The sequence below is a fragment of the Clupea harengus genome, chromosome 6, assembly GCF_900700415.2.
Source record: "Clupea harengus chromosome 6, Ch_v2.0.2, whole genome shotgun sequence".
In the NCBI taxonomy this organism is placed as follows: domain Eukaryota; kingdom Metazoa; phylum Chordata; class Actinopteri; order Clupeiformes; family Clupeidae; genus Clupea; species Clupea harengus.
The window spans coordinates 26,304,719-26,318,080 of record NC_045157.1 but is presented as its reverse complement, the minus strand read 5'-3'; the positions used below and the strand labels follow the sequence as shown (position 1 = coordinate 26,318,080).

The following is a 13,362-nucleotide window of genomic DNA, read 5'->3' as shown; positions in this document are numbered from 1 at the left end:
AAGTCAATGAAACGACCACAAATCCACTGTGGTGTACCCATAGTCCTGGCACTGGTGTTTCATTCATGAATAAATTGGTTCGTTGATCTGACCCTTTTAGGTGAACGTTGGGAGCCAACTTGTATATCTAAAGAACTGGGTTAAAACCTGACAAATTTGGGCTCAGGATAACTTGGGCTTATTTTCACAGACTGGGTGATAGCGCTGGAAAAGGTTTCAGTTCAAAGAGCTTGCTCTAACTGGAGAGCACTGATCTTAGCACAGGTGCTCAGAAGTGACCACAGCTGTCACAACATATCAACATGGGACATTCATTCTTTTATTTGTCCCATTTTGAAATTTGCAACGCTTCGTGAAAACAACACAGCATATTTCACTATACTATACTACTTCACTATAGTATACTACCATACACTACATTACCATAGCATATAGGTGTTAATAAAATATTGAACACATTTTTGCATAGAATCTGAAAACAGATGTCACCTATTTGAAACAACATACTGAGTTCCACAGCTGAGAAGGTTATACCGACCCACTCAAAAGCTTTTCCAGTAATATACCCAATACTCTGAGTTGCTGTGTCTAATTGACTACACAGAGCAAAAGACCAACCCATGCGGAAACGCTTGAAATTGCTTTTCCTGCTCTGTTTTTTTCCTCTCTCCACATTTTCCAGAGGCAGCCAACTGAAATCATTCCTATTTGAATACCGATTGCCTGCAGTTGCAACACACCAACCAAAAATAAAACAAAGCAGCACAGTGAGTTTACAAATGGATAGCCTTCAAAACACACGGCGAAGAAAGGCAAAGAAACAGGGGCGGAGCAGAGATGGAAGAGTGGCCAGCACACTTAGCCCCTCCTCTGAACACACAGCGGCCACGTGTACGAGACGGAAATAAATATTCTAAGCAACGCTGACCTGGTTAGAGAATGCCCTTGGGAGTGCAAATTAGCATCTCAATACAGTAGCTGCTGGAGTTAAGTGAAGATTGGTCTGGCAGGAGGAACAACTGTGCCAAGGCCCCTCGAAAAAGTTCTTAACATGTGTGCCTCAAAAACAGTGGGATTTCTTTTAAAGAGAACAGAGGAGCAAATGTCAGTGGATGCAGGGAGACCCTCATCCCTCCATCTGTTTTCTCTTCTTGAGATGAAAATAATTAGGAAGGGAAAATAAAATGTAGTCTCCCTCTCAGTCTCTCTCTCTCTCTCTCTTATATATAAGACAGCTATAAGCCAGTTAGGGACAGCACTTGGAGCTGTGTACTCCTTTATTCCATGCCACTGGTATTAAAAATAGACGACTGATGGATGATGAGGAGATGCTTAATCTTTCCTGAGACTACAGTATGAACCATTGGAACATAGTTTAGTTTATAGCTAAATGGCCTATAGATGTTTTGACTTAAAATATCAAAATATAGATATGTGAAACTGTAGCTCTTCCCCCCAAAAGTGAAGACACAGTAACCTAGTTGACTCATGGACTGGCCTCCTAGTGGACTGGGCTTTCACATCATTCAGAGAGTGACCACCCCATTAGTAGTGGTACGTGACACCCCCCTTCAACATGACTGATAGTTAGTTTGTTAAACCAGGAAAGTATCAGTGAAGTGGATCAATTAGAAATGAATGACTCAGATCGGCTTTGCCCACAAAGCAACAGCAATACTCTCCACACCACTGGTGAACACTACAGGATATTGTGTCTGAAGTTGCCAAATCTAGGTCAAGAGCCCGTTCACTTTGAATAAGGCTGAAGATATTCCCTGTGCTCCTCGTGACTGTAATAGAAAGCCCTTTGCACTGAGCACACTCACACCCATTCAGCACAGATGCACAAACAGCAGAGGTTTTTTGTTTTGCTTTTAACACTCAACACTCATTCAATTGGAGCCTTATAGAGTGATTGACTTATCACTTTATAATCGGATATTCACACAAGCTGTGACCATTCCACAATTTGCCTATTTATGGTCTATAATGGGTACATCATTTGTAAGTAATTTGCACTACAAATATTGTGATCACTAACATTAAATATAGTTTAAAATGCAATCTGGTAATATGTCTTGTGCTTTGTATCAAGTACATAAAGGTGATGACAAAGCTTTCTTGTAAAATTAATTAGAGGAAATAGTTTCATGTTTGAAAGCCATGTGTCAGTGAAGCTTGACGGTAATAGATGGAGACCGTGTAAGCATTTCACATTTACAGAAGTGATGGCAGCAAAGGGAACGTGGGTGTTATACCCTCTCATATCTATTGCATTTTTAATTCAAACCCAAGGAAAACCTCATGCTTTCTAATAGGCCAATTTACCATACATTGTATAAAAAAAAACTCAGAGTGGCCAGTTGAATAACAGCCTACTCTACAAAATGTGAGAGAATAGGATGATAACTAATGCAAGAAGTGTGTCCTCATCACTGAGAGGTTCAATAACCAAGTTCACATAGCCCAGAGTGTACTTTGATGGAGTCAAAATGTGAAGTACAGCTGCTTTTTGTCATACAACTTGTCTTTGCTACCTTAGATGATTTGAAGGGATTTACAATTTATTTTATCCCTGAAGAACATGACGTTGCCTGAACTATACCATAGAGAGTATTTCATAAATACAGTGCTTATAAACTACCGCTGAACTGCAGAATAGATTTCATTTCAAACACCATACCTCCTGCGAGAATCTGTTGCTCCAGCTCTGCCATCTGTTTCCTGTAGGCCCTCAGCGCCGCCTCTTTGAAGGTTGGACGAACTCGCTTTTTGGGTGGAGCTTCAGCTGGAGGTGGAACGGGTGTAGTTTCAGGGATGTTTTTGTTTTCATCCTCTTGCTCCACACCTTCTTTGATCGCCTCTAGCTCAGTAATCTCCATGGTTTCCTCTATGACCTCAGTGTCTTCAATTTCCTCAACTTCTTCAATCTCATCAATGTCTTCAGTCTCGTCATTCTCATCTCCATCCTCAATCACATCCACATACTCAACCATGGCTTCATAGTCTTGTGTGTCCTCTATCATTTGGTTGTCATCATAGTCCTCGACATATTCTTCTTCGTACTGGTCATCGAGGCTACAGTCATACTCCAGAACAATATTGCTGTCCTCTTGGGACATATCATAGTCCTGAGAGCCTTCTTGTTCTTGGTATTGCTCTTGGTACTCCTCCTCATCTTCAGTGGCATTGCTTTTGTTCTCGAGGTTGGCAAGCACCTGCTCCATCACTTCAACATAGTGTGTTTCATTGTCGACAGGTTGCTCAGTCCCCTGCTCCTCATCCTCTGCCTTGTAATAAAATGCATCGGTGTACACATCTGAGTCGATAGTGGTGCTGGAGTCATTGACTGTGGACTGGGACGAGGTCCTAAAGCGGCCCATGAATGAGGAGCTGGCTGGTTCCTCTGTGGGGGCACTGGTGGGCTGAGAGCCTGTTTTCCAGACTACCTCCAATGCAGATTTGGCTCGCTGCAGGGTGTTGCCAAATCCGGGGAAGGTGAAGCTACTACTCTTGTCAGTGAGGTCTATACTGAGCCTACTACTCCATGATTTAGGCACGTCTTCAGTTTTTTCTGTCCTGATTTCACTTTGACTGCGGTACATAGTAGCTGTTTTGTTCTGATTTTGTGGAAAGTGATTGACATTAACTTCTTTGAAGTGTTGGCTTGGGGGAAGTTGTGGTTGAGTGACGCGCTTGCTTTCTACCACCGGTTTGCTTTCTACCACCGGTTTGCTTTCTACCACAGGTTTGCTTTCTACAACAGGTTTGCTTTCCACAACTGGTTGGCATTCCACAACTGGTTGGCTTTCCACAACTGGTTGGCTTTCCACAACTGGTTGGCTTTCCACAACTGGTTGGCTTTTCACAACTGGTAGGCTTTTCACAACAGGTTGGCTTTCCACAACTGGTTGGCTTTTCACAACTGGTAGGCTTTTCACAACTGGTAGGCTTTTCACAACTGGTTTGCTTTCCACAACTGGTAGGCTTTTCACAACTGGTTTGCTTTCCACAACTGGTTGGCTTTCCACAACTGGTTTGTTCTCTAAAACAGGCTTGTTTTCCTTAACTGGTTTGCTTTCTATAACAGGCTTGTTTTGCTTAACTGGTTTGCTCTCTTTAACTGGTTGGATCTCTTTGACTGGTTTGCTCTCTCTAATAGGCTTGCTTTCTTTCAATGGTTTGGTTATCATCACTGGCTTGCTCTGTATCAGAGGCTCACTTTCAATCATGAGTTCACCTTCAACCACAATTTCACTGTCGACTACAGGCTCAGTGGACGGCGTGCTGTCGAGTGTCATGTAGTTTTCCCCCTCAAACTGCAAATCCACCTCCAGACATTTTGTGATGTTCTCTGGGAAGCCAGGATTGGCTGATGGGTCAAAGGGGCTACTGACCTCTGAAACTATGTTCTGATCAGTGGACGCATCAAGGCCAGAGTCTGCACCTTGTTCTAAGTGATGCCAGTCCTTCCATGGAGAGAGATCACCTTGCAGGGAAATCTGCGAGCCACTATAGTGGCTGCGGTCTCCTGACATGCAGACCAGTCCATTGCTTACACCACTGTCAATGGTTTCAGTCGTCTCCAATTCATTTGGCTCTACATAGGGTGGGGTTTCCTGGCTCAAGGTCTGACTGGGAGGACTTGCATACCAAGCTGAAGCCATGTCCTCCTGTTTCCTTTGCCATAGCTCCTGATCTGAAGAAGAAAGAAGACATCCATTGGTTCTGCTGAGGTACTGGCTCTCAGAGAAGTCCTCTGAGTAAGACTGGCATAGTTTGGAGCAGTCAGACTCAGAGCGGCTGAGTTTAGGTGTTGAGTATTCGCTTTGAGAGAGCCATCCAGGGGTTATGTCTGTATAATAAGGCTTGCTCTGTTTATCAGGGTCATCGTAGCTATCGTCAGCATAATGCACTGAGCTGACATATGCCGTGTCATCAGAACGGTCATGAGACTTTTTTTTGTCTGACTTACTTTTATGGACTGGCTTGGTGACCATTGCATATTTATTTTTGCTAAGTTCATCTAACTCTTTATCACTTTCCATCGAGTCCCAGTCATCACTCTCAGTCATCGCTTTCTCCTTGGCTGAAATTTTGATATCCATACTCTCATAAGTTTGTGAGGAGCTAATCCCTTTCTCTTTCTTCTCTTTTGCTTCTTGGCCAAAGCCATCAGTAGAGATTGATATACCTGTTCCTTTAAGTTTATAGCTCTTTTTTAAAACTAAATCCCTGTCTGGTGGGGATGAAAAAATAACTATAATAGGGCGAGGTTTTGCATTCGAACATTCTCTTTGTTGTCCTAATCTATGGGCCAGTTCAATTTTTAGTGTCTTGTGTGCTTCGGCAAAACCCATTTTCTCCCTCAGAATTTGATAAATGAGATCCTCTGTTTTTTCAAACTTGTCCTCAGGCACATTTAGAAATCTCAGTGTAGATTTGTTGGTCTGATGGCTAATCTGCTTGATGTAATCGTGTATGTCGCGTGTCTCTCGCCTCGACTGCACAAAGCCAGTGCGGAGCTGCTCAATTTCAGTCTGCACAACCTCCACACTACTAGAGATCTCATCAATGGAGTTCTTGAGTGCGTTGACGTGGCCTCGTAGCTCAGTGAGTTCGGTCTCAATCTGGCTGATTCCCTGGAGCTCCTTAAAGATCATCTCCATCACATCCTGGGTCTGACTGATGCAGCCTGTGGAACTGGAGCCAGGCTCCAGGTTGGGGGTCTTTTGCTGACGGCCGGCCCTGTCCAGAGACTTGCTCCTGATACCCAGAGTCTTCCTCCAGTTGCTTACCTCGGAGTCGGATGAGACACACTCCTGACTCTTCTTCCATTTTCTCAGCTTTCGCAGTGCACCAAGCCGAAGTGTATGCAAACTGGAGCGTTCAACCCGCTCACCCTCTGAACTCCCGTCCGAGGGGGCAAGGCTGATCAGGCTCTTCCTGTTCCTTCTCACTGGCATGGTAAAAGCTTTTTGTTCATCGAATCTATGGACAAGTTTGGCCTCACTTAGAGAGTCAGAGTAACTACTATCAATGGACAAGACCTCGTGAAAGACAGTTTCATTATTGTTCAAGAGAGCATTTTTCTGTAGTCCGTTAGCGATGGCTACACGGTAACTAAAGGTTGGAGAAAGAGAAGAGCAGTCCGCTTTTCCGTCGTCGTCTTCAAGAGAAATGTTGCGTGCAGAGGAGCATTTGGATATTTTTCTCACTGTGCTTTTTAGAGCCGTGGACAATGTTGGATTCCGAGCATGCGATTCAGGGGTCAATTTGGGTTCTTTTTTAGTTTCACTGCTCTCTTTCTTCTTTGTAGTATTTGCCAGTTTCTTTGTAAACATTCCTTTACAAATCTTTATAATGTAAGATGATAGCTTTTTAAGATGGGCAGAAACCATGGAGGGCAATGTTTAAGCTATTTCTTTCCTCCAGATGCAGCGAAGCACAACAGTGTTAAAATCCAATTGTGTCCAACAACAAGCACATAAAATGCTTATGAGTTCTGAAAGTCAGCCCTGAGGGACAGAGAAGATTCTTGATAAGACTTGTCCTTACATGCAGTCATGCCAAGCTAAAATATTGTATGTCCTTGTGGAGTGCCAGATATCTTGTAAATCCAACCGCTGTCCTCATGACCATCCAAAATGACCTGCAAAGGGAAAGCAATTCATATATTTTAGTGTTCATATATTTTAGCAATTCATATATGTTGTAACAGTGTCACAGGCCTTTCAAATGACATTTCATATTTGGTATTCAGTGTAAAATCCAAGTAAAAAATAGCAGGCATGGTACAGCTAATTTAAGACACTTAATATATGCAGGTCATGATGTAATCAACACATGTTGATAACAATGAAAACAAAATGGTGGTCCTGGGGTCTCCGAATCTATTTTATGCCCTCTGAGTTATATGGTGAGTGAGACCAGGGCTAATTTCATGTCTCATACACAAACACGAGGTGAATTCCCCTATGTGCTCCTCGTGGTTATGTGTATAGATTTGTCAAGTCCGTAACGGCCAAGGACCACTGATAGGAACACTTTACAAGAGGGAAAGGCAATTACTTTAATTGCATCAATGCTCATGATGCTGTGTTAGCATGCGCCTTTGCAGGCCACTATGGCAGATTCACATCAGACAGTCTATGGCTCAGTGGTTAACCATGCTCATTTACCAGTGTATCACAACAAGCACACATTACTTCCTGTACAGAACAGGAGATAATACGCATTGCCAAGTAACATTCAGCATGTTGAAAGACCATCTGATAATTTTTCCTGTGTAGATCATCAATGCCAGCACAGAAGCAATACAAAAGGCAAAGATAGACTTTAATGCAGTAATACCCACACAAACTTGTACCTATATTTGAAAACGAGAACAGTGGATCTAAACCAATATTTGAGGTCATAAATGGCAACCCTCAGATCAATACAATTACTGTAACTCCTATGCAATTTCTTTCAGAAAATAATGCAGAAATTGACAGCTGAGCCACATTAATTCCAGAGTTCAGAATTCCATGTGTCCAGTGTTCCATGTGTACAGATGCGCAGTTCTGCATAATAACTACTAAGCAAAATGTTCACCTCAAATGTACTGGAAAATACAATATCACCATTAACCTTTAGCTCTTCGGCTGCAGCTATTATAGAATAATAGCAGGTCTGTTTGTTCAGTGGGACTGTGTATTACTTATAGTACAAATCATTTCTCATTCAACATTTACAGGGCCAAACCATCAAATATTTGAGACCAAGAAATGGCCCCTACTTAAGTGACTGGAAATACGCTAGGATTAGTAAGGGACGCTGAGGTGTCCTGATAATACTGGACGATGTGGAAGGAAAAGAAGTAGTTTCCTTTGCCCGCGCTGCTTGGTTACAGTTTATTCCATTGTTGCTAAGCACGAATCCTTTAACTTGATTCTATGCTTACTTCTATGCTTACCACTTGGCAAAATTAGATTATTTGTTCCTTTTGTCCATTCATTAGCTTGCCGGACTACACACTCACAGTAGTAGCCTCTATTGATGGGCAGCTTTTCAATCAACTGTGACTTAATATGTTCTAGTTACCATTCAAAGTTTCCAGAGAATTGATATAGAACAGTGATTGAACTTTTTTACTGGATGTGCTTCACAGTTATACAGAAATATCGGGACACCTGCCAGCCAATCAGAAAAATCGCATTTCTTGTCACTGAGGTATAATAACAAATAATACACATGGTGAGTGTTTGCACATTTGGGATCAGTGCGTGTGTGTGTGTGTGTGTGTGTGTGTGTGTGTGTGTGTGTGTGTGTGTGTGTACCTGTGTGTGTACCTGTACAATTTATAACCACTCACTCGACCATGTAGTAAAATAAGACCAAAGAATGGCTTATCTATGTCCATGAAAAAGAAACCCATGAAAAAAGAAATCCATTGGCTTTGGTACAGATAACACGGAAGGAACAGGCTGTGCAATTATTGTGTGTTACTGGACTTTCAACATTAACTAACCATTAGTGATGAATATTAGTACATCATTTCAAATAATCTATTCACATTTTCATTCTCATGGCTAATTTATCATATTTTGTTGCTTGGCATGCACTAGCCTTGGACAAGGTGCCTCAACAATAGCGTTGTGAGGCATCATTGGTAATAATATTAAACACATATCGTTTTTCCTCGCTTCCATCTCCCATGGGTGCTTCATTCTGACATTGAGTGGGTTGGGGGATGGGGCGGTACGGTGGCAAAATTCTGACAGAGATATCAATATGGGGCAGACACCAGAGGGCTTGACCTGTGCATTACAGGGAGGACTGTGACAACTTCAGCTCCCGCTGATGCATATTTAAGATAGTCGATGACTGGGAGGAGCCCCACCCACCCACCCACACTCCCACACTACACACACTACCACTATCACCGCCGGCTCAGCCCATAGCCCCCCCACATCCCCCGGTGTGAGGAGTGTGTTTAAAACATGAGGATTTTCTGTTTGCACACAAACACTCTCCAAGAGGAAGACACTGTGACTTAATATCGCATGCAATGGCTTGTTTTTGCCTGTTTGTTTGAGATTGGGGGCGAATCTCGGTGTCACCACGCATCAAAGCGGCTAAAAGGCTGTCTCAGTCCGCGTGCATTTAACGGACACTAATATGTGCACATTCTGCATCAGTGAGCAGTGCAAGCTTACAGGCACATGCAGATTGCGAGGTCTTGCAGAGAGAAGTGATGGATTACTGAGACCCGGGAGCTTAGAGAACCACAGAGCTCTCCTCACCACAATAATATGGTAGAGAGATCGAATCATGCCTTTACCCAACATCCACGCTGAAACGGGTTAATCTCCATAATGACTTGAGTCATACATGTGAATTTGCCCAAGACCAAATATACAACATAGCATACTTAATGGCATGTTTCATAAATTACTGGTATTATTGCATGCAAAATTCTACTAGATATTCCAATTGTTTTAATTACAAAGTGTAGCACAGCATAGCAATAGCCAGTGAAAATGACATGCAAATGTGACCATCCATACCAAGCTATGTATTCATCTACAGTATTTGACACATTCTGCACAGCAAAGACCCTACGCATAAACCTTTGAAAAACCCAGCATGAGAAATGAAGCAACAAGAAGCACCAGTTCCATGCACACATAGCAGATACTGAGGCACAACATACCTGTATCAGATCCAACGCAAAGCCCTGTTCTATCCAGCCTCCGTTTCCTTTCCTACTGCATGGAAGCACTGTATCAAATATTAACAGAGGGCTGTGCTCTCCAGAGGAGACGAGTGAAGAATTCCCTCCTTGTGGCAGGGGGAGATAGAGATGGCACGGCAAAGCACAGCACAGCGAGCAGCCGCCTGCTAACGAGTGGCAACAGGAGCAGCGTACCCCGTTAGTCCCTCGCCTACTCCTCTCCAAGCCCGGTCCATTGCTGTCTCTGGATGCAGTCAGGGGATATGCTCAGCCTTGGGTTCAAGTCTGTTCTCCATGGTCTGTGTGTGTGTGCGTGTGTGTGTGAGCAGCAGCAGCAGCAGTAGCGATGTCTCTTCCTCTCCTCCTCTCTCTGCTCTGCCCCCTCTTTCTTTCACACTCTCCCCCTTCTCTCTCTCTCTCTCTCTCTCTCGCTGTATCTCTGTGTGTGAGTGTGTGAGTGTGCGCGTGTGCAAGCACGTCTCTCTCTCTCTCTCTCTCACTCACTCGCTCACTTGCACTCACTTGTTTCTTCTCTCCCAGCGTCGTTCCCAGTGTAATGTAGATGTGGTGCTGATGCCGATGTGGTTCCCCTGTAGGCTGTGGGACTCTCTCAATCAATCCCTCCTCAGAAGGTCCAGACACAGCGGTGCAGATGGCGCCTGGGTCCAAGAGACACCCCTTAGTCTCCTTTCAGATAGAGAGATAGAGTCTCTGTGTGGAGTGTGGAGCGTGGAGCAAGTGGTGGAGAGCAGCAGTGGTGGTGGCAGACAGAGCGTAATGTGCTTAGTGGGAGCGGCGGCTGGTGGGTTAGGTGCATGTGATGCGGGGAGGGGAAGAGCACTGGAGCCACATCAGTGGCCGGCGTCGCTACGAGCGGTCAGAGGCTCCCCCCCCCCCATCTGCCTGGGGATGGCATGCAGCCACAGCCGTGTCTCACTCTCCCCCGCCACATCAGCCCAACATGACCTCCAGCAGCAACTGGACCACAGTTCCAGAGGAATCTCTCAGGATCTTCTCTTCCCTTCCCTTTTCCTGCCCTGACTCCCGCTCTCTCGTGTTCCCCCATTCCCTCTTCCCAAGTCTATGGCCCCCTCCCCTCTTCCTGCCGCTTGCTCTCGCTTCCATCATTTAAATATGGAATCATCTGGAATTTATTATCACCTGCATTCCCATTTACCCACAATGAGTCTGCCACTCTCAGCTTCAGCAATTATACGAAAATATATATGAAATGCCTTTAATAATGAATGCAGTGATTTTGATGTCGATTTACTGCAATAAACACAAGCTATACACAATTGTAGAAGGAACACTACGTTATTCATAGTGTGAGATATACATTATGATAAATGATTTGCACTATTGATCGACACTGTATTTAGACTAAACCCTAATTGCTAGTTATGGAGTTTGAATTTGGTTCCTCTGCTAAAAGCATTTATATTTGTGTCATGTGTGGTAATGGCAGATATGTCATTCACACAATTCTCACTAATTGTCTTGCTTTGGACCAAAATTGCATTTTCAGCTTCCACAGATGCTGGAAGAGAGTGAAAATTGGAGAAAGGGGTGGGGGAAATAGAACAAAGAGAGCAGACAAGACAAACTGAAAAAGTGGGAAAGAAGAGTGATTGCAGACTGAAAAGGGAGAGGAGAGAAATAGAGAGGTTGAGACAGAGGAAACAAGAATGGAGGAGAATGAGACACAAACCCACTGAAAGATTAAGTGTCTAACGTTGTGTGGCTGGTGCTCGCCCCCTAATGGTGAGTGTGGGCACATGCAATGGTGAGTGCTTCTTTGGGGCCAGTGCGTAAACACAGCCAATCACAGAGGCTCATGCATGCATAATGCTCCCTCTCTGAGGCCGACACTGGGGACCACACTAACCCCAGGCTCAGGCTCGCTCCTCTCACTCTCCTCTCTCTGTCTTTCCATTAAGCCACACGGCACTGAACAGAGAAAAACATCCAACGGATATCCACCACAGGGCCATCCACACCCAGACTGAGCCATCTTATGTGAGGTATGGTGTGTTAATCATCATTAAAAAATACCTATCTTAATAATAATAATAATTTATTTTATTTGTAATGCACTCTTCATTCAAAAGAATCTCAGAGTGCATCTTATGAACAGAATAAAATGCAACAAAATAGGGTTTTATCAGTAAGGATATAAAATGGACGAGTCATTTCAGAGATGAATAATGTTTGACCTGGCCAGGTCCAACAGTCACTGGCGTGGAAGCCAAGGTTCCATAATGGCATATGCTCCGATTTCTGTGGCGTCGAAGGAAATTGGAAATGTGAGGGATCTCATACTGACTGGAGAGATCCTCCCACTGTCTGTTGGTGAGTCTGTGGGCCAACTCGACCAGAACTACAACCACCTGGGCATCTGGCCCAATCACAAATCAAGCCCTGAGCATACAGCTAGCCCAGCACGTTCGTAGCGCTTCAGTGACCTACATATGGTAGCTCTGGAAGCAGAGCTACATGTTTAAGTGCCCCACGCTTAACCATCAACTGAATGTAAACAGTTGGGATCACAAGCATGTTCTGTATATGTGCCAGTGTAAATAGATGGACTCTCGTGGGTTTAAAGACGCAGTTGGATTCAAGCACATGGATGCTAAGCTCAAAATAAGAGTGAGATTATCAAATATCCTGTGCTTACAGTAGCATGACCATATCAGATTAACATGGGTGATAAATCAAAGCTATGAATAAAAATAAAATCCTTATGGCAGGATGTGGCATTTAAAAAGCACCACAAGAGGACCACATTCTTGTTTATCGTCACACCTATACGCAATGCCCATTTGACCCAATATGAGGAGCGGTAATAGGTAGAATCGCTCGCTCTCTGACATTTCAGAATATTATAGATGGCAGTGGAGTGAAAGGTCAACTATCAGGGAACGAAATATGAGGCCTCCTGCCCTGTACATCACAGGCGTGCTCTGTTTTCTGAAAAGTCTCTGTCATAAGAAGAAGAAAATACTGCAGGCTCAAGGAGGGAGATGGAGTTCAACTACAACTGTTCTGTGATAAAAAAATTGGTCCATGCCAACTTATAGAAGTATAGTGGTCTACTACTACTATACTTTGCATTTTCTAATGTTTATAAGTTGCATATATATTACAGATAAATGAATGGTTATGTTACTCAAAGAGGCCAGACCTGATTTGCTGCAGAGATGGTAACTGCTTTGATGTTTTGTGTCAATCTTTAGTTAGTCTTTAGAACACTACCAACGCCTTGTGGATTGGTGCAATGCAGATAAAATCCTCTCCTCTCTTCCCACTAGTGAGCTCCTGGTCCAGTTAATAAAGGAGGATAAGCCTGTAACAGGTCTCCGAGTCCATGACCCATAAATTCAGATGCCAAAACAGGCTGATGCAACCTTTTTGTAGCCATAGCAATTCCACAATAGAGACTTCACTAGAAGGTGCACACAATCCTTTGTTAGATACCGAATAAACCATCTGTAGGGTGTTGCTAATGAAGGCTTTTCGAGCTTTTGTTCTGTAGCCTTAAGAGTCTACTACCGAGGTAACCTGTTCATGAACATCTGTTATTTTGAACCCGACTAGATGATGATGGTTAAAAAAGAACACCACTGAGCATCATCAAAAGGACG

At 43.6% G+C, this 13,362-nt stretch overlaps 1 protein-coding gene across 6 annotated transcripts in view; it reads right to left on the bottom strand.

Moving 5' to 3' along the window:
* Positions 1–10,599, bottom strand: part of LOC105888990 (protein unc-13 homolog C) — a 101,017-nt gene extending 90,418 nt beyond the window's left edge. For 5 of the 6 annotated variants that reach the window (XM_031569594.2, XM_031569597.2, XM_031569598.2 and 2 more), the window contains exons 1-2: positions 9,698–10,087; positions 2,684–6,652 (exon numbers count right to left, since the gene is read on the bottom strand). In XM_031569594.2, the coding sequence (XP_031425454.1) occupies positions 2,684–6,401 (3,718 nt within the window). In that variant the 5' untranslated portion in view covers positions 6,402–6,652; positions 9,698–10,087. Of the gene's footprint in view, positions 1–2,683; positions 6,653–9,697; positions 10,088–10,240 lie in introns of those variants that run through there. The other variant, XM_031569595.2, reaches the window with a different exon arrangement.
* Between the last annotated feature and the right edge of the window lie 2,763 nt (positions 10,600–13,362).